Source organism: Python bivittatus, unplaced genomic scaffold (assembly GCF_059951505.1).
Source record: "Python bivittatus isolate LINGU-HERP-01145 unplaced genomic scaffold, Pbiv_v1 ctg000700_np1212, whole genome shotgun sequence".
NCBI classification, from domain to species: Eukaryota; Metazoa; Chordata; class Lepidosauria; order Squamata; family Pythonidae; genus Python; species Python bivittatus.
In genome coordinates this window covers 50,293,569-50,318,994 of record NW_028277098.1, presented here as the reverse complement: position 1 = coordinate 50,318,994, position 25,426 = coordinate 50,293,569, and the positions used below count along the sequence as shown (strand labels likewise).

General features: G+C 39.5%; 1 protein-coding gene across 4 annotated transcripts in view; it reads right to left on the bottom strand.

Annotated features, from left to right (window-relative positions):
* Positions 1-23,801, bottom strand: part of AKR1A1 (aldo-keto reductase family 1 member A1) — a 34,276-nt gene extending 10,475 nt beyond the window's left edge. The window contains exons 1-7 of one of the 4 annotated variants that reach the window (XM_088154554.1): positions 23,649-23,739; positions 20,192-20,268; positions 15,138-15,233; positions 10,739-10,858; positions 7,732-7,883; positions 7,159-7,354; positions 1,314-1,513 (exon numbers count right to left, since the gene is read on the bottom strand). In XM_088154554.1, coding sequence (XP_088010680.1) covers positions 1,314-1,513; positions 7,159-7,354; positions 7,732-7,883; positions 10,739-10,858; positions 15,138-15,233; positions 20,192-20,239 — 812 coding nt within the window. In that variant the 5' untranslated portion in view covers positions 20,240-20,268; positions 23,649-23,739. Of the gene's footprint in view, positions 1-1,313; positions 1,514-7,158; positions 7,355-7,731; positions 7,884-10,738; positions 10,859-15,137; positions 15,234-20,123; positions 20,165-20,191; positions 20,269-23,335; positions 23,491-23,648 lie in introns of those variants that run through there. The other 3 variants (XM_088154556.1, XM_088154555.1, XM_088154557.1) reach the window with 3 other exon arrangements.
* Between the last annotated feature and the right edge of the window lie 1,625 nt (positions 23,802-25,426).

The following is a 25,426-nucleotide window of genomic DNA, read 5'->3' as shown; positions in this document are numbered from 1 at the left end:
TCCAACCCATGGCCGCTACTCTGTGGGGTGCCTCAGGGTTCAGTGCTTTCGTCGCTCCTATTTAACATCTACATGAAACCATTGGGTGAGATCATCTGGCACCATGGGATGAGGTATCATCAGTATGCCGCCGATACCCAATTATACATCTCCATCCCGGGTGACCTAAGTGACGCTGTGGGTACCCTCTTGCAGTGCCTGGAGGCTATAGGAGCCTGGATGGGGGACAACAGGCTTCAACTGAACCCTGGTAAGTCGGAGTGGCTGTCGGTACGAGGAGCCTCAAGATCTAGGAGTTTATCATCTTTGGTTCTTGATAGGGTTGCACTACCCCAGACAGACCTGGTGTGTAATCTGGGGGTCCTCCTGGACTCACGACTCCTGTTTGAAGAACAGGTGGCAGTCGTGGCTAGGAGGGCTTTTGCACAACTTCGTGTTGTGCGGCAGTTACACCCCTTCCTTGATCAGGAGGCCCTCTACATGGTCACTCATGGCCTGGTCACCTCCCAATTGGATTACTACAACGCGCTCTACATGGGGCTACCTTTGAAGAGTATCCGGAAGCTACAGCTGGTGCAGAATGCCGCCCCGCGGACAGTTCTGAATGCCCTAGGGGGGCATATATAACACCGCTGTTACACAAGCTGCATTGGTTGCCAGTTTGCTTCTGGGTCCAATTCAAGGTGCTGGTCATCACCTTTAAAGCCCTTCATGGCACAGGACCAGGTTATCTGAGCAGCCATGTCGCCTGTTATCTCAGCCCACTTCACTCGGTCCGGCAGAAGGGGCATGTTGCAGACCCCACCAGTCAAGGAATTTCAACTGGTGGGATCTAGGAAAAGGGCCTTTTCTGCTGTGGCTCCCACTCTATGGAACAATCTACCTCCCGAGGTGTGGTGTTCCCCCACTCTCATGCCTTTAGGAAAGGTGTGAAATCCTGGCTATGCCAGAAGGCCTGGGGGCCAGATGGGGGCTCACATCAGTGGAAGTGGCTTGTGGGGTAATTGATTTTACCTCCCCCTCCGTCATCTTGAATGTCTTTAGTATTTATGTATAGGGTTTGTTTTATAGTGGATTTTTATGGATTGAGTAATTTAATTATTTATGGGGTATTTTAATTGTTTATCAGCTTTTGATTTTTAATTGTGAGCCGCCCAGAGTCACCCATTGGGGGAAATGGGCAGCATACAAATTTAATAATAATTAAATAAATAAATGCATTACTAAAGAACAATATAAAAAGCTTTAGGGTCTAGCTCTTTGCTTTTTCAGACCTTTAGCACTGGTCTCTCCAAAGGCTAATTTATTAATACCTGAGAAGAATCTGGGCAGGAGATTTGCTGTATTTTTCTGCCAGCTTCTTTATCCCAGGTTCTTCCAGCAACACTGGCTCATCTGGGTGCTTCCACATCCGGTCAGGTGAACCAAGAGGACTATAAGCAGTTACCACCAGCCCTCGCTGATGACAATGAGCTATTAGTTCATTCTGAGCTAGGTAAGGGTGACATTCCACCTATTAAAAGCAATATACAAAAGTGAGCAGGCTGGTGCCAAAAAATTAAAATTACATTGATGAAAGAATAGATTTTAGAGTAATAAGTTCCAACCTTTGAATTTAGGGGAAATTAAGTCCACCATGGTCTGTGGGTTGGTGGCAAACGTGCTGCTAACATTCTGGAACACTGTACCAGAGTCTACACTGCATTCTTATCTATCTTATCAATGAGCATTTCATATATAAACAGAATCAAGAGCACTAAAGCATTTTCAAACCATATCTCCATTTGGAGGAAAATCTCCTAATTTTAATGTTAAAAATATAATGGCAAAGTGTAGAAATGGCTGTGATAGAAATTGTGTGTGCCTTGTAAAGTAGAGCTATATTAACTAGAAGCAAAATAACTTCACTCACTGCACTATCCCCACTTTGCACAGGCTGATGACATTTTTTATCTGGTACCATAATTACCTGAAAGGTAAAGATTGCTAAATTTAAGATAATCCCCTCCCCAAAAGGAAAATTAGGCAGAAAGTAAATAATCTGCGTTCATTACTATTTCCTCAGCAACTCTAAGTCAACCTTAGTTTAATTTCTTTTGGGAAAAAACTCCAGCCTCCTTTTGGGTGGATATATTATCTAACTCTGCTTTTACTTCAGCTGTCTTAGAGATTTTAGTAATATATTTTAGTGTAGAAAACAGTGGATGATAGTCTCTCTAGGTATATTAACTGTATAAAAATAAACCATGAAACTTGGATTAGATTTGATAATAGACTGCCTCCAGAAAATTATTTCTTTGGTAAAATAATGCATTTTTCAACTTTCCATCATCTTTTAAGACTACTGGTCTTAAGAATCCTTATCACCTGACAAAATAGACATTATTATGAGACACTCAGTTGCAAATAACTGGTCCAATGGCATTCCTTAAAATAAATCTCTTTCCAGCATCACTTCATCAGGAAAGATTTTGCTTTCACAGCATTTCTGACAAGAATTCCATAAGTCACCCAAAGTCAGAGGTAAGTCTGGAGCCTTACATAACCAAGTCCTCTAAAGATCCTGAAAACTTTGGCCACTAAATAAAATTATTTGGCCTCCAGCTTGGGTAAATCAGTCTGAATGCTTCATCAGCATGAGGCAGATTCCCTGATGTGGAAGTTTTAAAATTATGTGTCAAGCCATGCTAGCATGATGAAAAATAATTGTTAATACAGTAATTAAAGGTTGTTGAAAGTCATGTTTAAAACCATTTGTTTATAACCACACAACAAAGATGGATAAATATGACCTTTTGTGTCACTAAATTAAGATTAATCTTTGTTAAAAGCAATTACCATATTTTTCCGACTATAAGACGATACTTTTTTCTAAAATCCTTACCCTAAAAACTGAAGGGCGTCTTATTCAAGGAAGTCAGCCGAGAATCGCACGGTTCCAAACTGCCCATACTTTGTTTCTGCAGAGAGGCTTCTTCCTATTGCTAGCCTCCAATCACGAGTGAAATAGCTTGTCTCCCAAACAGACTTCCTCCAATCACGAGCCTGATGTAACTGACGTCACCTGATGCTGAACAAACCAATTAGAGGAAGTCTGGTTGCAGAGACAAGCTATCTGCAGTTTCACTCGTGCTTGAATGTAATCAGTTAAGCAAAACAGCCTGGAAATAGAGCTGCAGAGAGACGGTTTGGACCTCCTCCCACCAAGTGTATCAGGTAAATGTTAACTAATTACTAAATAAAAATGTGTTCTGCACTATCTTTAAAATATTGATTTTTTAATTTTGGGCTGGAAAAGTGGGGGTCGTCTTGTACATGGGGGCGTCTTATTGTCGGAAAAATACGGTAACTTCTAATACATGGTAGATTGTGTCTGTAATTCCCCCTTCCATATGTAGCCATCCTTACCTGAACCCACATCCTGGTCCATAAGGGTAAAGCATCAGAATAATACAGGATGTGAAACAAAAGACCTCATAGGAAAAAACAGTGAAGATCCCTCTTCTTCCTATACCTTCATTTACTACTGCTGGAGTGGGACATCTGTGGCCCTCCAGATACCAGCCAGCTTGCCCAGTGGTCAGGGATCAAAGAAACTGCATCTGGCAAGATCTGAAGGTTCACAAATCCCCCATTCCTGCTCTACTGGATTTTAAATTGCTTTTGTAAAACTAAGCTGTTCCATTGTTAATAAAAATGCTCTTTTGGCTCTCCGGCAGCTTATATAAAAACAAAGCAGCTGAACTCCTCTAGAATTCTTTCTTCTACATATGCTACAAGGTAGAACATTCTCTCTTTCTGCCCCCATTCATTTCACATACTGGGTACACCCTCAAATTACTTTACAGGAGGAAAAAAGGGTGCTTTCTTCCCCCCCCCCAAATCTCATAAAGGACACATTAACTTCAGAAACAGCAAGAGACACTTCTTTGTGTCCTCCGCTTTCTCCCTCTTTCAGGTTGGTTTTAACTTAAAACTATAGTGAGGGGGCTAAACGACAGGGGAGGGAGAAGGTGAAGGCAAACGTGCCTGGCAAGCAAAGGGAGATGGAAAAACTGGCAGAGCAACATAAGGGATAAGGATGAGACAGCAGAGGGTGGAGGTGAGCACTGGATGCCTTGGTCACTAATCCTGCAAGCTATGGACAGGAGGGAGGCCTTGGCCAAGTGAGAATCACAGAGCATGTACCTAATGTAGCTGTGAATAAAAGAAGAAAGTAATATAACATTGAATGTACCTGCTTGCTGCCAGCAACAGGAACAGATAGGGAGAAAATGATGCATTATGGAAAATGATGCTGATTTAGCTAATTTCTCAGCCCATTCCCCTGGAGCGGAATGAATGCTGAGGATTGGCTGTGTAGATTCAATGACCTGGTGATTTCCTACAGTGCACAGTTGGCTCTGGAGTCCACCCATCTTCTTGTGGGATACAAGAGAATAGGAGCTCTATAGTGCAGGAAGGTAAGTAGCTGGGGCTGGAGAGCCTGAAAGTACTGAGACAGGAAGTGGTGACAGACTGTAAACTTTAATGTGAGTTGAAGACAGAGTGAAGAAGTGCAGAACAGTGGATAGGGAAGGGATTGCTGACACAATGGAGAAAGGAGAGCTGGACATGGATGAGAGGAGAGAATTGGAGGTGGTGGCCTGAGTCTCTTGATGGATTATGGAATGTTGCAACAGAGTAGGTGGAGAAAGATTGATGTTAACAGTTACATTGGAGGAGAAGATGTACAAGGTTCAGCTGAAGGAAGAAAGAAGGGCCAGTGGTACCCAGCAACTTCCTGCATCATCAGGTTCCATGGAAAAAGAATGGTTTGGTGACTGCCATTTCTGGACGGACTTAAATAGTTGAGAGATAGCATGTTGAGAGAGTAGCAAACTTCGCTGTGTTTATGGGAAATCTGGACTGGCATTGGGGCATGAGCATGTAGAGCAGAGGACCAACTTCAGAAGGAGGAAAAGAAGGAAACTTGCAGCATGGGTGAGCACTCTTCCCTAGATGAGAGCCAGGAAGAGTGCAATGAAAGAACATAAGGGTAAAATTGGAGTGGAAAGTTACACTGATTTCCAGGGGGAAGGGGATGGGCGAGAGGGGGCATAGTGGGAGAAGGGTGGTGGTGAGACAGCTGGAGAGTGCCCATGGGCCATTCTGCTAGGGTAGCTATATTCTAAATGGCAGAATGATTATTCAAAAATACAAACAGGGTGGTGACTGGAATGAAAAGCTGGGGATGCCCTGTACTGGGGAGGGAGGGGGCAGAATAAGAAAGGATCTAAGTAGTGATGGGCAGAGGGGGTATGGGGCAAAGTGGAGACAGGCTGTTACAGGGGAAAGTAGATTACCGTATTTTTCCGACAATAAGACGCCCCCATGTACAAGACGACCCCCACTTTTCCAGCCCAAAATTAAAAAATCAATATTTTAAAGATAGTGCAGAACACATTTTTATTTAGTAATTAGTTAACATTTACCTGATACACTTGGTGGGAGGAGGTCCAAACCGTCTCTCTGCAGCTCTATTTCCAGGCTCTTTTGCTTAACTGATTACATTCAAGCACGAGTGAAACTGCAGATAGCTTGTCTCTGCAAACAGCCTTTCTCTAATTGGTTTGTTCAGCATCAGGTGACGTCAGTTACATCAGGCTCGTGATTGGAGGAAGTCTGTTTGGGAGACAAGCTATTTCACTCGTGATTGGAGGCTAGCAATAGGAGGAAGCCTCTCTGCAGAAACAAAGTATGGGCAGTTTTGCAACCGCGATTCTCGGCTGAATTCCTTGAATAAGACGCCCTTCAGTTTTTAGGGTAAGGATTTTAGAAAAAAGTATCGTCTTATAGTCGGAAAAATACGGTAAATATTTAATGCCAACCCCCATTTCTGTTCCCCAACCTCAACTCAAGATCCTGGATTCTGAATTGCTGGAGGACTTGGCCTCAAATTGGCTCTTTTCACTATCGCTTCCATTGGAGTAAGAACATGTTCCTATATGATCTTGGGATGGAGGAGGCAGCAGACTTGCACGGGCATGTATCTCTAAGACTGGGTTAGGTGAGAATGAAGGATTGCTTCTGTCTAAGATCTGCCTGGCCAGGTTTCAGGAGCTACACCAACTTCAACATCAAGGCTGGAAAGGAGGGGAGGCAATAATATTCAGTGAGAAGTTGATGTGAACAGATACACTGTTCTACTAATGGCTAAATCTGAGGTACAGAATGTGAAATTGGGTGTCAAGGGCAAGCAAGGGTACTGCTAATGTAGCATCACCCCTGCTAGCCACCATACTGTCTTCCTGAATTGCCTAACTCTCATTGCCTAGCTAGTGGTGGACTCTCCCAGACAACTTCAACCTCTGTGCCGTGGAGGTATGGTCTAGGACAGCTTAGAAGTTTATGACTGCCTTGAAAACCATGGGTTGCCCCAAGTTACCACACTTCCTACTCAGACTGGAGCCACACATTAGATTGGCTTTTTACCTCAGAGCAGTTCAAAGACATTAACACTAGTCTTTTGTCATGGTCAGATCACTTTCTGATATCCTTGATACTCATGGCCACTAACAACCCTGTAGGGAGGAGAGAGGCATTAAAGGGGGTTGGCCCCAGGCCGCTTATGGATCTGCTTGGATTCAAGGGGCACATGCGGAGTTTCTCAGCTGTCTCTTAAGGAGTGCTTAGTTGGGGCTCTTAATTGAATTCTGAAACACAAAACTGATGAAGATACTTGGCATCCTGAGCATCCTCTCCCTGTGCATTGATCTGGGGGTCCTCTTTGGTTTAAAGAGGAGCTCCAGGAGATGGTGCATGCAGATGAGGAGACACATGCAGCAATGCTGTTGAAAAATAAAAAGGGAAGATGACTGAATATAGGTGGCAGTAAGGGTGATGAAGCATCAATATTTCTCCATGCCATCTGCCACCTTATTTAATGTGACCTAAATCACTGTAGGACCCTCCAGTAGGCCACTGTGACCAATTTACTAGGCATTTTGCAGAAAAAATCACTCATATCTATTCGGATTAGATGCTGGGCAGGCCTTGTGAGATGACAGAGATAACATCTTGCAAAGTCATCTGGGACTTTTTCAAGCCTGTGACAGCTGAGAACATGCGACAGAGTCCTCTCTTGAATGAGCCTCTCTTTTCCTTCTTCTATCTTACCTGTAGAACTGCTGGCTTGACAGAAGCTATGCCAAGAACATCGTCAATCTGTTGACTATTGAAGTTTGAAAGCCCAATAGCTTTCACCAAGTCTTTTGACACCAACTTTTCCATGGCCTTCCATGTATCTTTGTAGTCAATATAATCATAACGCATTGTGCCATCAGGATTCTTGGGGAAGAGATTATCTCCTCGCCTATTATAAAAATTAGATAAGAAATCTAATGCACCTTTCAAATAAATAATTACTTAAGAGGTATTTATTAGCTTAAAAAAATTTCATAGCTTTATGAACTATACAAATGAATAGTAGAATGAACACATCATAAAACAAAATAGTTCCCACAAGTCATAAGTAGTTTTTCTTAGAGTTTTAGCATTATGCTTGACAAGTAACAAAACAACATTTGTGTAGGAGTTGGATCATATGTAAATCCACAATGTCCCCCCCACTTTTCTAAAAGGGGTAAACTTCAGCCTCTCTCCCTCACCGTCCCCCTGCCCTGCACTCCAGATTTAAATAAATAAAGAATTTTGGTTTAATCTTTTAATTTCCCTCCTACTGAAACTCACTCAAAGGCATGTGGCCAGTGCATAAGATAGAGGTCTAGGTAATCCAGCTTCAGATCTTGCAGGGTCTTCCTTAAAGCTGGCTCCACATCTTCTGGATGGTGTTTGGTGTTCCATAGCTTTGATGTAACAAACAGCTCTTCCCTTTTAACAGCCTTTAAAAAGAACAATGAGCAGTGAATCATTGTTTTGTTTCAAGTATTTCTTAATACAAGAAATCTTAATACAAGACATCTCACCAAAGAGGAGCACCAAAGAAGAGCACAAAAGGTGGGCATTTCTAACTTACATACTGCTCATTTCAATATCTCTGCATTAATATTTCAGGTTCTTCTATCTCTGGCTCAGGAGAAGGAAATGAACAGACGAATCTGTGTAGAATGGGAGAAGCTTCACTCCAAAGTACAAATAAGTTCTAAAATTCTTATGAGATTGTTTAGATTTCTTAAGACATCCAAACAATCCCATTTCTATCAAAAGTTCCTATGTTTCAAAGTTTTAGCACATACCACAATGCCACATTTAATGTAATAATGTTTCACTTTATGCCAAACATAATAAGCAAACTTTCACCCTCTCTTAATTATGTTTCATATATTTCCCTTCTAATATCTACATTCACTTTCAGTTGTTTTAGCAGAAACATAATTAACTGACAATTTAACTAGATGCTACCCTGCCAATAACTCTTGTTTTTACATATTAAGAATTTATCTTTTCATTTTTAAGTCCATTCTTTATTTATCTCTTCATAATTATCTCAGTTTTTAAATGCTATTCCTTCGAGTTGATCTCAACTTCTGATGATTTGAAGGATATGTCCATGCAGTTTTCATGCTGCCAATACCAAAATGGTTTGCCCCTCCCTTTGAAGATGTTTTTCAACTCTACAGCCCAATCTACAGCCCTGGATTTCCATGCAAGTCTCCCATCCAAGCAGTAACCAGGCCCAGCTCTGCTTAACTTTTAAGCTCAGACAAGGTTGGCCAAATGCTATCATCTGCTAAAACTCTTAATCTGTCCATCTTGATTTTAAATACTACTTTCTTTCTCACTGTGGATCACACTTACTCAAAACAACCACCTATACAACTATTCCTATTATACAAAGAATTTTATATTTCCAATATTAAGAACTAGCCATTTAGGCATGAGAAAAGCTCTACATCTGGTCAAGCAGTTTTTAAGGCAGGCGCCACCACTATGACATTTTACAAGATCTTGTATGCATCAGAGATTAAACATTAATTTTAAAAAGTAAAGAAAATGAAAGATAATAATAATCCTCTTATTTTGCAAGATTTTGGCTATTTAATTAAAAAAATTATTTTGAGGTGAGTGGACACATTTAGGAATATTGTAGGCATTACAGCACCATTAGGCACTATTTAATGCTGTGGACTGACTTAATCAGGAATGTACAGTATACAAATATGACAAATATATAAATACATTTTGCCACCCTCACAACTGTGTATTACTAAGTCCATGCATTTCAACTACAAAAATATCAAAATGTAACAGTTTGTAGGAAAGTGTTTGTATCCTATGGTTTGTTGGTACCAATTAAGTTCATGAAAATAATACAGGGAGTCCTTGACTTATGACAGCAATTGGGACCAAACTTTCCATCACTAAGCAATGCAGTCATAAAGTGTAACCTCATCGCTTAGCAACAGCAATCCCTGCAGTCCTGATTGCTGTTGTTAACTGAATCCCACAGTCATTAGGCAAGGCAACTTTCTGCTGGCTTCCCACAGCCAAAGTCAGTGGGGAAGCCGGCAGGAAGTTGCAAGTCCCAGGCCCACAGGCAGGTAAGGGGCTGCTGCTGGGTGGGGGAGGGAGTGAGGGGATGTGCAGGGGTGGGTTGGGGAGGGTGTATGAGGGGCACCATGCAGGTTGGGGAAGGGGTGCGCAAAAGGGTGTGCAAGGGAGTCACAAGAGGCACCAAGTGGGTCAGGGAGGGTGTGAAGGGGTGTGTGAGAGGCACAGTGTGGGTTGGGAAGGGTGCGCGAGAGGTGCCATGCGGGTCAGGGAGGGTGCGAGGGGGTGCATGAAAGGCGTGGGTGGGGGAGGGTGCACAAGGGTGCAAAGGTACGTGCAAGGTGCCATGCAGGTTGGGGAGAGTCAGGGACAGTGCATGAGGATGCACAAGTCGTGGCACAGGTCAGGAAGAGTGTGCAAGGGTGCAAGGAGTGCACAAGAGGTGCCGCATGTGTCAGGGAGGGTGTGGCACAGGTCAAGGAGGGCATGCGAGGGGCTGCAAGGGAGGTACAGCAAGGCTGGGTGGGGGTGCACGAGCGCAGAGGGGCTGGGGAGGGGTGCGTGGGTGAGGGAGGTTTACCCCAGCAATTTGCGACCTTCCCTGCTGGCTTCCCCATTGACCTTCTGGGGAAGCCGGCAGGGAAGGTTGCAAATGGTGATCACATGATTGTGGGGCGCTTGGCAACCAGTCGTAAGTGCAAACGGGTTGCCAAGCACCCAGATCACATTCACATGACTCCAGGGGTTCTGTGGATGACTGGAACTCCGAGGACCAGTCATAACCACCATTTGTTCAGCATCATTGTAACTTGGAACAATCTCTGACCAAATGGTCATAGGTTGAGGACTACCTGTATGCAGATTATATAAGATGCATGCCCAAAACAGGAAAACAAGGCATACTTCTTCAATTCAGGATATATTTCTGATTTGTTCTGAATCCTAGGATTGCTTATTAATTAGTACATCTTTTTGTGATGTCTGTACTATAGCATATGATCCTGGGTTTCACATTCTGATCACTATCTAATGAAACTTCATTTCCAGAAACACCCAACCGCAACTTCTCTTAAAGTGTTTCTTGTGAAAACTTTCAGAGTGATAGAAAGTTAAATAAATAGAGCCAGGGTAGAATTTGCAACACAGAATCACAGCAGAACATTGCTTTTGATGTTCACAGGTTTTTAAAGAGAAGTCCTTTCTGCCATTCTTTTTTAACAGGAACCCAGATAATTCCCTTTTTTACCTTGTCAGCCCCAACAGTCTCCTGGAGAGCTTCACCTATTTCTGCTTCGTTGCTATAAGCTGTAGCACAGTCAATGTGGCGATAGCCCACACTAAGGGCGTACTTTACAGCCTCCTTTACCTAAAACAGACAATGAAAAGAACAGTGGATTAGAGTGGGAGGAAGTTCATTCCATTTTACCATTTTACCATTTTATCTGATTTGATAATTAATGATAAAACAAATGTAAGAGTTGCTTAAGATATATTGTATATGGTTGGAGCATATACATATACCCAAAGGAAAGACAAGAGAATGACAAAAGGGGAAAACCCATAACTCTCACTGCATTCTTAGGAGACAACTGTGTAAGTACAATAGTCAGGCTGTTTTCTGTGGCAGTGCCCTAACTCAGAAATGCACATTATTTCTGCCTTTTGACAAAAAAGGAAGGCATTTATTTTGGTAGCCCTCATTATCTACAATATTGCCGTGCATTCTGATTATTTCACCAGCTTTCTTGCCTTAATAAATAGCTACAAATTGAAAGAATCTGGAAATGACTCTAGGAAGTATCAGCAACTTGTTCAATCATGTAAAAGGTAAATACTCCTCTTGAGTAATGTTCAGCTCCTGGTGACTTCATGAAGGCAGGTTTTCTTGGCAACACTGGGGAAGTGATTTGCCAATGCTTTCTTCTGAGATTTGTAAAACTTCCCAAGCCTAGGATTTCTAGGTACTCTCCCAAATACTACCATGTCCTACTGCTTAGCTTTTTCAAGATCAGCCAAGGTTGGTCACTACTTGCTGTAGACAGGTTGAATAATAACTAAGTTCTGAATCTTGATTCTGCACATTTCCTTGCCTCTAGCTGTGTCTCTGGAACCCTACTTTGGTTTCTTATCATATTTCCGTGCTCTCTGCTTCAGCACAGTAGTACTTTGCCTTGATTTCTATTCACTGCACTATTGCTGGAAATTTGAATTTAGCAGATGTGCTTCTGAACATAAGCCAAGTTCTGAACGAATCCAGAGTAATTAAGTAACAGTAATAACCAAAGAAAAAAAGATTCATTAAGAAATACACGAAGATAGAAAACTCTTACTCCTACCCAACCTATATCTTGAAGTCAGGGAAACATAAAAGACATAGGAAGTTCCCTTTCTCTTTTAAACACAGAGACGTATTTAACTAACCAGAGTCCAGATGCGAAACAGATATAGGCCCCTATGTGTGAAAACCCTACCCCTTATCTATCTCTCATCATTTAGCCTGATGGTCAGAATAGATTGATAGATAGATACAGAGAGATGATGCATTCTCCAACCACTATACAATATTGATTCTGGCTTCAAACTTCTTCTAGCTACAAAGCATAGTAAATTACTTTGGACCAGTCACACTTTACACTTAATCATAAATTGATATGTTTGTTTTAGGGCAATGAGCCTTTTAAACTACTATCTGTTACCGTGGCTTAGCAAAATGTGTGACTAAAGACCTGAGATTTTTTTGTGATTGCCTAGCTTATTCCTGGTTTGTGCTTCTAGAGGTGGAAGAAAAGAAGAGTTTTAAAAGGAAACAGAGAAAACAAACCAGGAATCAGACAAATAAGCCAAAAATGCATTGCCTCCAACACTGATTTAACAAACCTTAATTAAAGCATGGCATGTATGAGTGCAAGTCAGGTTATTCTACTTTATAAAGTTTTTGTGTGATAACTATCAAGAATGTTGCTGCTTCCTTGAAGGAAGTCTGAAATTAAATGGAATACATCTATCATCAACACCGCAGGCTGGATCAATGAAAACATATTTGAATTTTCATAAAATGAAAGGAACAAACTACGCTTTAAATATAAAATAATAACAGGACATTAAACTCCATCTGCACTATAACAGCTAGCACTGACATTAATTAATGCCAAACAGGTACTATCACAGATCCCACTGTTTGATCTCAGTACTAAGATGCGTACATTCCTCCTCCCTTCCCAAGAGCAATATTTATTTTTAAAGTCCTTTGTTCAAGTCTCTGATGAGAAAAAAAATCCTGACAATTTTGCAAATTCTCCCCAACTAATAATAAAAGAAATGGTGAATTCAGATATTTCATCTTATGAAGAACATGCATATTTTATTTGAAAGGAATTAACAATAATAAAAAGGCTCCGTTATATAAATTTAATTCCAAAGAAAAATAGAATCTCAACCAGCTACCATGTTTTATTTCAATTTCCTTTTGTTTTTTAGAAGCCTGGGCAATAAAGAGGCTATCACAAAATACTCTGATATTCTAAGACATCTCCTCAACAAGATGTTAGTATCTCTTAATCACAATAATACATTAATGCCAGTTCTCTCACTGTAATGCAAATGATAAGGTCACAATAACAGGATTTAGGGCAGTGTTGTCCAAACTTGGCCACTTTAAGATGAGTGGACTTCAACTCCCAGAATTCCCCAGCCAGCTGGCTGGGGAATTCTGGGAGTTGAAGTCCACTCATCTTAAAGTGACCAAGTTTGGGCAATACTGATTTAGGGTCACTGCCATTTTAACAGACCCCACTCAGGGAATTACTACAACAGATGTGACTGGTGCTGAACTGAAATTTTTCTTCCAACACATTTCAGGGTATGCAAGCTCTGGTCACCCTATGAAAGAAATAAAAACTAGCAATGCTATAGTCCTTCATTTAAGTAGAACCTAGATAGCCATAGGAGGCCAAGAACTAATGTAGGCAAACATGTGGAACTCCATGTAGATGAGTGTGAAGGCTGCCAGTATGCTGTCTGTCTGTCTGTCTGTCTGTTTGTCTCTCTTGGTAGATGCCTTAGCAGCTCTGAAAATCCAGTAGCTTTGAGTAATTTGGAGAAGGTTTTTATAAAGGCTAACCTAGCATGCCAGCATTATCAACTATTTTAAAAATTAAAAAATATATATTTGGATAATATGCAAGAAATCTCAGAGAATTGGAGTTCCCTACGTTACAAAACCAACGGTCTCAGGGTTTCAATAACACCAAATATGCTTTTTATGATTTAAAAACTAGGTTAATCCAACAAAGAAAACTCTTTTTTGCATTTTTGGGAGGCTTCTCAAAAGAGGTTTTTTAAAATGTGATTATTGTCCTTCTCATATTGGAGATGCAATCAGTTGTAAGGTACATTAGTACATATGCTTTGGTCATGCCCCTTGGTAGTTTGTTTTGGTTAGGTATTATTGTTATGGTGAACCAAGTTCTTGGGAGGAAGTTAAAATTTAATGATGTCAAATGGTTGTTAAATTATATCCCAGAGTTTGGAACTTGTCCATTTATGAAGAGTTCTGGATATATCAAGCTTGGACTGTTGCAAAAATAGTGATCCTGGAGGAACATGTGCATACTACATTCTAAAGTTTGGCTAAATTAAATTGGTTAACTCTTGGCCTCTCAACTGGCTTTATAAAAAGAAAGAAAATGTTGGGTAATATGAACCCATGTGGAGGTTTAATTTGCTTTTTAAAATTTGAGATGCAGTAATATGCATGGAGCTAAAGCTATTATTCCTGTACTGTATGGAGAAGTGTTTTTTCTTTTTCTTTGTTCTTTTATTTTTATTTCATTACTTTTTTTTTCTTACTTATGTTCTTACTTTCTATTATCTAGATTTTTTGCAGATTTTGGAATTAGGGTACCGCAAAGAGCAACATTTCTTGTGTAACATTTCAGTGTCTGGCCCCAGCCACTTTTGGAGGATTCAACTTTTGGCTCCACCTACTTGAAAGGGATCTGGGAACTACAATGTGGATGCCAGTGGATCTCTCATGGCCCCCAATGCTGCCCTTTTTTTACCCTTGATTTAGAAGTATGGGAACATAGCCAGTAAATCGGCAATGCTGTTTACATGTGTTGCTTACTGAAATCCCTATTATGTCATAAGTATTTCATCATGCGCTCTACTGATATAAAATATTTGCACAGCTTTTCAGAAACCATTATGTAATTAAAACACAAATTAGAACACAGAGTATCTTCTTCATAACTTCATCAGGAGACTCAATTTTCTTTTGTGAAAACTGACTCTTTTGTAAGAATTTATAAAGCTTCTCAGCTTGTAAAAATAGCACAACTACATGTTTTGATCAATAGGGGCATCACTGGTAATTTCTTCTTTCGACAACCACTTGAGCCTTAATTTTCAAGCAAATGTAACACCATTTGTGATTCATGCTGAAGACAGAAAGGGCTAGGAAGGACAGAAATACGCAGAAAAGAATGTGATGGTAGAAGAAACCTATTCCTTCTACCCAGACTTTTAACTAACAGGAAAAGCAAAGTTACCTTTCTATCCACACACAGAATCTGTGTCTGAATACAGATCTTAAATACTTTAAGTACAGATTTTTAAGCTCCCCAACTTAATAGTGAACTACTTACTTGTCCAGCATCACTCTTCCAAGTGCCTAATCCAACTAAAGGCATCCTCTGTCCAGTGTGAAGCAAAACATAGCTGCACTCAAAAGGCATCTTTACCTAAACAAAATGCAAAGGTATTATTATTTTATATACCAATATGTTTAATAGCACAAAACAGAAAACCCTGTAGATTTGACTGCATTTTTAATGCTGATAATAATGCCACTGAATTTAAGAGAATAATAATTGGATTAAGTGTTACATTACATCAATATTTTAGTTAACATTCAGCGTGCTCTGTCATTTTACACCCTATCAAGGATAACAATTTTAAAAGAACCACAAAAAGCATAAAAATAATATCTAAATAAAATGGAGAAAAGTAACATATTGAAATATTACAAAATAAGGGAATAGTCTACTAAAACAACCAATCCAACAGCTTCAGTGCCTACCTGAACAAAGATACCTTGTTGTGAGAAACAAGGCCAAGAGAGTAGTACTGTAAATGCAAAAAATGTCTCTTGATATAGCTCAAGAAATTATGTCGTGAGAGGTTGTTTGTGTTACATAATTTCAATGCAAATGCATTTTTGTTTACAGGTAAGACCCAGGTTAAGAACACCTGGTTTACAGACAACCCATAGTTAAGAACGGAGCCTACTGCAGCAAAATTCGAATTAAATACACAATGATTCGAGTTAAATACACAATGGTTCAAATTAATTATACAATACTACTTATACAGTATTATATAATAATACTGTTCTGGTTTACATACAAATTCAACTTAATGAAAGACCTTGGGAACAGAACTCATTCTTGAACTGGGGACTACCTGCACATGTACGCACATTTTATTGTTTAGAGCCACATTCTATTACTTTTTAAGCCTACAAAGAGGGAAAAAACCTTTTCAACCTGAATAGGGCTATATTTTATATTTGCTGGCCAACACCCTTGCCTTGCTTTGCCATTTTCACAGCAAGGCAGGAAACAGAAAACACTGTTGCTCAATGACTAACCAGTAAACGAGCATTGCTACACCTGTTAAGTGAATGTGTATTGATACGATATTGAGTTTTCAGATCACCAAATGCAAAAATTGTGTTGCTTTGTCTGGTTCTTGAACTGTGCAGAAAAACTGCCAAATATAATTTGTTTGTTTTGAACAGGGATATTTAGTTTCAAACTAGGAACACAGGTTTTTTTTGTGCACACCTCTAGATTCAAGGTAATATGGCACTCTACAGGCACTCTATAGGTTAATTAATTCTTCATGTGAGTTCCAACACAACCTTCTGAATTGCTCCCTGAACACAAAAAGATTATGATCAACAATACAGTACTGTAATACTTCTCCACAACCAGTTATTCTTCCAGGAACAAACTGAAAATTCTGAGGGCGTAACATAAGGTTTGGCTCCAGAAATTATGATTGAAGCAATTTTATTGGTACAAAAGGATCTTGTTTACCCCTGCTTTACTTCCCTCATCCTTTCTCTAAATCATTTCCCTATGTCTAAATTTAAACTATATAAACTCCTTGGATAAAGATCTATGAAACCTCTTTTTTTCTAAATTGCCAAAAATACAGAAATGATGCAGAATTAATTCATCAGTCTCCGAAACAGAACATCTTAGAATATCTCCCTTTCAAATATGAAGATGAGGGAACGCCTATGAGTACTACTAAAGTCTCTCTGTGAGGAAGTAATCACAACTACAAGCATCCTTTCTCATCCCAGTCCAGTGAAAGCTAGAGTCTTTGGACATCAAGACCCCTACCCCATGGACCCCAGGAAATAAAATAAAAGCAACCTTCCTAGCGTGCATTATCGGAGGTGAATTCTGAGAGAATCCAACTCCCTATCCCAATGACGTTTTTTGAAACCATCCAACTGGGGAACATGGATAATTGCAACACCACTAAAATAAGGCTTTAACAGCTGCTTGCCACTAGACCAAATGACTGAGAAACCACACATTTCACATTTTCCACTAATGAAACACACAGACCTGCACGTCACATTATAATAAGAAAAGCAATCTCAGCTTCCTAAAATGCAACAGGCAACTGGACATTTTAAAAAAAATTAGGTGACTTGGAGATCAGATTTTAACCTGTAGAGGAATATGGAGGAGTCCTTGAAAAAAATAAATACCAACCATTAGTAAAACATAAGTTTAGCCTGTGAAAACAGGACATCATAAGAAAGGAACTCAAGATTGTCTCATCTTGACTCTCTTTGATATAAGAGGGACAGAAGGAAAAACACTGTCAGGCTTCCAAGATTGTTATTACAGCCTATATCAATAGAGTTCTAGTATTTTAGTATTTCTTGCGGCAGACCTGGTCTGCCTTGAAGGGCTGGCATACCTAAAAAGGTCCCCTTCAATTCCCAACTTTTCTTATCAGGCCCTGCTCCAAAGCTATCAATGACTGCCTAATATTATCACCCGCTAATCTTTATATTCCTGCTATTAAAATATTCATCTACTAATCAAATTGCTGTTATAAGAAATGACAGCACGCAGTGCTTATTTTCCTAATTAGCTGGCAATCATTATACATTATTAGAATGAAGGACATTTATGAAACTTCCATAAATCTAATCTAAGAGGGGAAGCACTGGGCCTGGACAGATCATGCTATGTTTAAATCATGAAGACAACTTAAGCAGTTCCCTTCATTTATGAAAACAAGGGAGGGAGGGAGGGAGGAAGGAAGGAAGCTTTAATTTAGAAAAGTCGGGCATAAGAAGTTAAGCTCATTGTCCTACAGTCAGCTGTTGTCCTCCCCTACCACACATCTTGAAATCTAATTTGAAAATAATACAGGCCTACAGTATTTTGGTGAGGAAATCTGTGCAGGATCCAGCAAACAGGCCTGTACATGAAGTTTGCCACTGACATGATTGTATCAGTCATTTTCTGAACATACGGAAACATATCAACCAAGTAATCTCATATGTGGTAGAATAATAGTGAAATCCCAATTTTACAGCAAATCTTATAGAATGCCAGATACTCATTCTCAAATTCTGACCAATTCCACATCTTAAAATATATATAAGCTTATTTAACTTTTCTGCCAAGTACATTCTGATATAGCTGTATAGTTATGTTAATCTTGAATTAACAAAAAGGCTTTCTTTAAATAATGCCTTACAGAACTGCTAGGTTAGCTAAGAACTTATCTCCAGGTGAGAAATGAAAACATTGAAGTCTATTAAGACCTCCAGTTTCATACCGGTGTATCAGGTTTTTCCTTTTCTCACTGACCGAATATTAGTCATGAAAAAACATTATTATATGCAAGATAACTACTAGCTACAGGTCTTAGTGCTCTTACTATTTCTGTGATTGGAAAAGATAAAACACAACAATATAAATGGCCCTCAGCATTGGATTCTAGTATTCATTATGTGCAATGGCTGTAAGTCCTTTTTGCCTCTACACACAACTTAAAGACCTATGAATATTTACATGGAGCAGTAAGCCTCACTAAAAGCAATTCAGCTTATTTCTTAGAAGACATACATAGAATTACATTATTAGTCCACTATATCTATCAGCAGCACCTTGGAAGATATTATTATGTATGAATATGCTTGTTATTGTATTTTTATTGTATTTTAATTAATATTTTTGTTTTTACTGTAAACTGCCCAGAGTCACTTCCTAGTGACCAAATTTGAAATATAAATAAATATCCCAATACTGCACTGTAGAAGGCTTTATAAGTAATGATTATGTCAGCCTCACAATATAAACCAGACCAAGAAACAAACTCCATGGAGGTCTAAAACTACTTTTATTAAGATGTGCAAGATTCTGTTATTACGGCCCAACTGATTATGCTTTACCTCCTCCCTTCCTTATACTCATGTGAATTAAGGGCGTGTCTGAGACGTTTATGCATACCTTCTTGTTTTGGGTTCAAGCCATGTTTTGTTCCTCCTTCTTTGGTAATGGATCTCTCTGTCAAGGTCATCCTCTTTACTCTCATTTATTAATCTACAGATTAGCCCTTTTTTGATAGGACAACAATTTCAAAATTTGTTTGTTTGCCAAGAGGAACATCCTGTAGTGTGATCTAAAAGTTATTCTACAGGCTTAATCATAAGAGGAAATTATGCTTCAAGAGCTCTAGACTTTGCAACTTTCTCAGTTTTTGCTAGGATCAGCTATAAAATTTTTCCATAGAACTATTTATGGAATAGTTCACATGCTGAGGAAGAAACCTCAGCAGACACACATGGAGTGTTCTTTTTATCTCAGCCCCCACCTCACACACATTGCATTAACTTGGATTTTTAACTACCAACCAACCTAAGGTCAGTATTCAGGTTAAAGGAATTAAAGATGGCAATCTTGTTAGGTTTGACCAACAAAGTAAGCCCCAAACTTCCATTAAAGAGCCACAAGTAGGCGTCTGTATATGTGAAAATGGCACCATATGCATATTCCTAACTGAGCTCTAAGCATATCAGGTAAACATGGCCATTAAATCTAAATATTATACATGAACCATGCCACAGATTTGCAACTGAGAAGCTATAATTAGCTCCCATATGATTTAGAAGTATGTACTTCAGTATATTTAATCTAGTTGTTTAATTTAGATAAAATACACATTAATCTTAAACACTTTCACTGAGAGGTAAATTATCTCACATAATCAGTAACTTGATCAAAAGGACCAACATTTCACCCTTGTTTCCTGACAAAAGTGCAAATATTTTCTCATTCCACTACAATGGATTCTGAACATTCCTACAATAATGTACGGCTACAATATTTAGAATACAGAACAAACACAACATACTGGGCTGTTATTAGTTTTGATAGGTTATGGCAACACTATACATTGACTTCGATGTAGGGCTGCACTTTCTTAAATGATCCTTCATACTGTCTATTCCAAAATCTATCTTATTCATTCCAAGAACAATTTTACTTCAAGATACATTTTTACATATAAAATATAAATTACAGTGGTACCTCTAGTTACGAATGCCCCTCCTTACGAATTTTTCGAGATACGACCAGCTCCGGCCCCAAAAATTTACCTCTACTTGCAAACTCCGCCTTGAGTTACGAACCGGATCCGCGGCCATTTGCCCTGCTGCCACGCGGTCGCGGCTTCCTGTGGGCGAGATCACGGTAGCAAGGAGACGTTCGGTGAGGTTTGTGGTGTGTTTTGTGGTGTTTGGAAGGTTTTTGGTGTGCTTGTCAGCATGGCTCCAAAGAAAATGCAGAGCAGGCTGGCAACTGACTTTAGACAGGTTTTTCCCCAGAACTGAGCCTGCAGCTAAGAGGCAAAGAAGAGACAAAACCCCTGAAGGAGATCTCCCTGATGTCCCTTTGGAGGGGGACTCTCCCTTCAAACAATAACTGCCTCCCCACTCCATTCTCCCTCTTCATACTGTGCTGTACTGTACTTTTTTTCATGTTTTTGAGGTTTAAAAATAAAATGCATATGTTTCAGAACTGTTTAGCCGTATTTACATTGAACCTTATGGGGGAAATTTACCTCGGGGTGCGACCAAATTCGGAGGGCAGATTAGCCGTATTTACATAGAACCTTATGGGGAAATTTGCCTCGTGGTGCGACCAAATTCGGAGGGCAGAACGGATTAACCATATTTACATTGAACCTTATGGGAAACTTTACCTCGACTTGAGACCAACTCGAGTTGCAACCAGAGTCACGGAACGGATTAAGTTCGTAACTAGAGGTACCACTGTACTTTGTTTTGATTTTTGCTGCGTTGTTGTTTTGATAACTGAATTGTGTACAACCACAGCTTACTAAAATGCCATTGTGACCTGGTTCCCACATGAAACTAACTGTAATTATTGGGTTTGCATGATAAATCAAAAGCAAACTAGCCACCTTATACTTTAGGGTTATAGGTAAATCAGGCCAGTCTTAGATATTAAACTTAAATGTCCAGGAACTAATCTGAATCCCACATCATGGAGCCACACTAGTTGAAGTTATATTCAGTTTAAATCTGTTGAAGAATGAGTGTTCTCAAGTAGATATAATAACTGATTTGGAAAAGGTGGACCATAGACTTACCGGGCGTGTTCATACATGTGAAATTATAAAACCATGATTAACAAACCACAATATGTCTCTTGACATAACACACTAAGCTAAACAAGCAAACCACATTATGGCCATGTTTGCATAATAATATTGCAATATTAAGACCTAGGCCTCCAGTGCATCACATCCAGGCACCAACAACACTGCCCTTGGTGTTGACCAATCGTTATATTCCATCTGACATTTTTAAAGATTCTTTTAATTGAAAAATATAACCATTTCAGTAATGCAACTAGTAAAGCTTGCTCAGAAAAAAAAAACCTGCAAAACCTCTCAGCACTTGAATTTTTAAAAGTGCAAATACTTCACACATCTGACTACAGGATATTTACATTACCTACAAAGACAGGATTTGTTACAAGTACAGTCAACACATGAGGAATGTGTGATTGCTGTCCAGTTATACTGAAGTTTACATCCTGATTTTATAATGTAGAAAATCCCAGCAACTGCAATACTAATATTAATAATATTAATAATAATATCTGAGAGCCAGTTTGGTGTAGTGGTTAAGGTGCTGGCCTAGAAACCAGCAGACTGTGAGTTCTAGGCCTCCCTTAGCCATGAAAGCCAGCTGGGTGGCTTTGGGCCAGTTACTCTCTCTCAGCCCAACCCACCTCACAGGGTTATTGTGGGGAAAATAGGAGGCAGCGTTATGTATATTTACCACCTTGAGTTGACCAAAAAAAAAAAAAGACAGGATAAAAATATAATAATAATAATAATTTTCAATACTTAAAAAAAGAAATTCTATGCCTATTTCAGCATTATGTTTGTCTTCTTCAAAGAGATACAGCTACCGATGCATGCATTTTAGGCAGGATCCTTTTCATCATTAGACCAAAAAAAGGCAGCAACCTCAATCAGCAGGCACTGAAATGCAACAAACCAAAGCTGAAGGCACACTGTGACACACTATGTCAGGTCACATATCTACCATATAATCTCCCTAATGTATCCTACTGCCTTCAAGCAAGAGAAAATTGTTTCATTGCCACTGTTAAATAAGATTGTACTGCTTGTCCAATTAGCTTTGATATCAAGATAAAAGACCACTATCCTTTCATCTGGAAGTGTACACTGGACTTTGAAGAAGTAGGATAGGAAGAGTATTGCAGCTTTTGAACTTTGGTGTTGGGGAAGACTCCTGAAAATACCGTGGACAGCCAAGAAACCAAAACAAAAAACAAAAAACCAGATCATCAAACAAATCAACCCAGAGTTCTCATTAGGGCACAAATGACCAGGCTCAAATTATCCTGCTTTGGACACAGTATGCAAAGGCCTAGCTCTCTAAAGAAGGTTCTAAGGCTGGGAAAGATGAAAGGAAAGAAAAGAGGATGATCAGCAACAAGGTAGATGAACTCAGTTGCAGCAGCAATGGGTGTACCATTGGAAGACCTGAAAGACCAAGTTAGGGACAGATTGTCATGGAAAAAGTATATCTATGTGGTCACTAAGAGTGGACACCAACTTGATGGCATGTAATCAAATCCTTTCCTTCAGTCTGGCCAGCAGATGTCTTGAGCTAACTGATTTCAGGCAGATACAGCCAAGCACTTCTTAAACTTCAGGTAGAAGTTGAGACTGCAAAAATCCCTACCTGATTGCAACAGAATACAAAAATTTGCTATCTGGTGATCATCTAGTTTTTTGCAGGCCATATATATTAGCCCTAGTGAAAGAGAATATGTAGTTCCAGCAGAAGAGAATGTATGTAGCTCTGGGTTGAACTGTGGAGTCCTTGGTGCTCTCTGAGCGTGGTTGGTTGTTTGCAGACTCCAGAGAATAGGTAGGCTGCATATGCTGAAATTCTACACGGCTGTTATAAAAGCAGAAGTCCCTGCTTTATTTTCATACAGGGAAATGGCCAGTAAAACATAACATACATCAGCATAGAGACAAACTATGAAAGGAGAACAATCGATCTGATTGTGATCGGTATTAAGTATATTCAAGGCTTTTTATATTCCTGGGAACGAGGTCATTAGCCTACCATAGCTGTTCCTGCTGCAGCAGAGATGTGATATATTGTCTCAGAAATAAATCTTATCGGCTAAATGGTGTCCAAGAAAATATAGATAGCAGTACAACTTACACACATTACTTGGAACAAACTCCCACTAAGGCTTGCGACTAAATCTGCAGTTTGGAGTACATAAATTCACGCGTTGTGATTAATTTCCTAATACTCTCTTAATAGCCCCGCTGCGTTTAATTCTTTCCCAGTTATCTGGATTCCGTAGCGCCGATCTTTTAGAGGAAAAGAAAAGGAGAGAGAGTGAAAGAGGCTGACATACCGGCCAGTTCAGCCATACATTTCACCCCACCCCCTGACTCTGCACAAACCGAACTGACGCAAATCAAGACAAAGGAGATTAGCCTCGGGAAAGTCACTTCAGCTCACTCACCGCACAAGGCTTGTCCAAATTCTCTAGTCCTTTGCTGGAGTTCAAAAGAAAATAAAAAAACCCTTGCCTCTGACTTTAATGTTTCCGTTTCCGGGTTTGAAATTTAACCGAGCATTCCTCAGTCTTCATGATATTCCAAGCCACGTGGGCTTTCAGAGCGCCGTATTTCCCTTATTTTGCAAAGTTGCCGGCAGCAGAAATCAATTTCGCTAGGCCCCGGCTGCGCAATTTATTGAAGAAAAAATCCGTTTACTTTATCGGCTTTGGGGAGTATATAAAATGGGCACTTTTTTTTATAACAATGTTGAGAATGCAGGTTAATTTTAGAAGAGTGACTTTGAACAACAAAGGTATCACAAATTAGCTAACTGTAATCACATTTTAGCCTAGTATGTTACACAAACCCAGCCTGTGGGCTTTGCAGTTAAGTATGTTGCATGAACACAGCCAATTAAATTGAGTACAGAGTGGTTAGGTTAGCCATCAGTTAGCATGATGTGTGAATGTAATCACTAATTTTATAAAAATGTTTGCTCAGTCAATTTTTACTTTAAAAAGTATCTACTTAAGTGTTTTAACATGAGGCAGTTATGCACAGAGACGTGTGCTGTGTGCACAAACTCAGGTTCATGACTGGAGATGACTTTTCATCAAATATACATCATGGTAGAGTTCAGCTATTCTAAACTGAGTTTTTACAACATGCTAAATAATGAACCATAAATGACTTTAAATGAATCTAGCTCATTCAGTTGCCAGTCGTCAAATGTAGGGAAATCACCTCTCTTTGGGATCATCAGATCTGATAACTTGCAGCTATTATTTCAATACAGTATTGCAGCGGTGGCTGACGGTTAGACAACCACACAGAATGTAAGGGTGGGGTGGGAAGCTGATGATGTTCGTGTTGCTAAGTAGCCTGGTAGATTGCTTATTATTATGGCTATGAATCACACCCCAGAGAACTTCATAATTAGGGGCTGAATGAATGTTGATCTCTCCAGTCCTAGTCCAGTACTGTAACTGCCATACACCACACTGGATAGCCATTATTAGTTCTGTTCAAACCTGTATGATCTGTCTGCACAATGTTCTGGTGGTACCTCACGCATCACTTTTCTATTAGAACTGGCCTACCTCAGCATTCTGGAGTGGAATAAGGAGATGGGGACAACCACATCCAGATTACCATGAACTGTTCTTCTGGAAGATTTGCTTCTGGAAATGGAGAAACCACCCCAGAATGTTCAGATTAGCCCATACTGGATTGGGAGAAATGGAACATTCTGGGAATGGACCAGAGTTTTGCATAATCCTAATCACTGGTTATATATTTATTCCATAGACCTATATTTTGGCTGTTTATACAACATAGTTAACACACAATGTGATTTATCATGTTGTGCAGTTGTGGCTTATTCAGTAAACCACAATTAAGTAAATAACTGCTTAGTGTCAATGCATGAATTTAGGAACGTGGCAATATTTCACATCTTGGCATAGTCTGGGTGGACTTTGAAATTAATTGTTTGTTATTGATTAATGTATCTCTTTTTCATTTTTGCTGTGACTGGCACTTTGCAGTACTGATTTTCAAATTTATATTAAATACAGTTAAACATTAACCACAAAAGATAACAAGGTAACAATATCCTGTATAATGTTTTAAAAAGAATTCATTTCCAGAGACTTAGTTTTGCAACACAATCCATTAGAAGGGTCCTTCTGAATCAGAGGAAAGGCTTTTTAACTTGCTTCCAACAATTTTAGTTATTTCA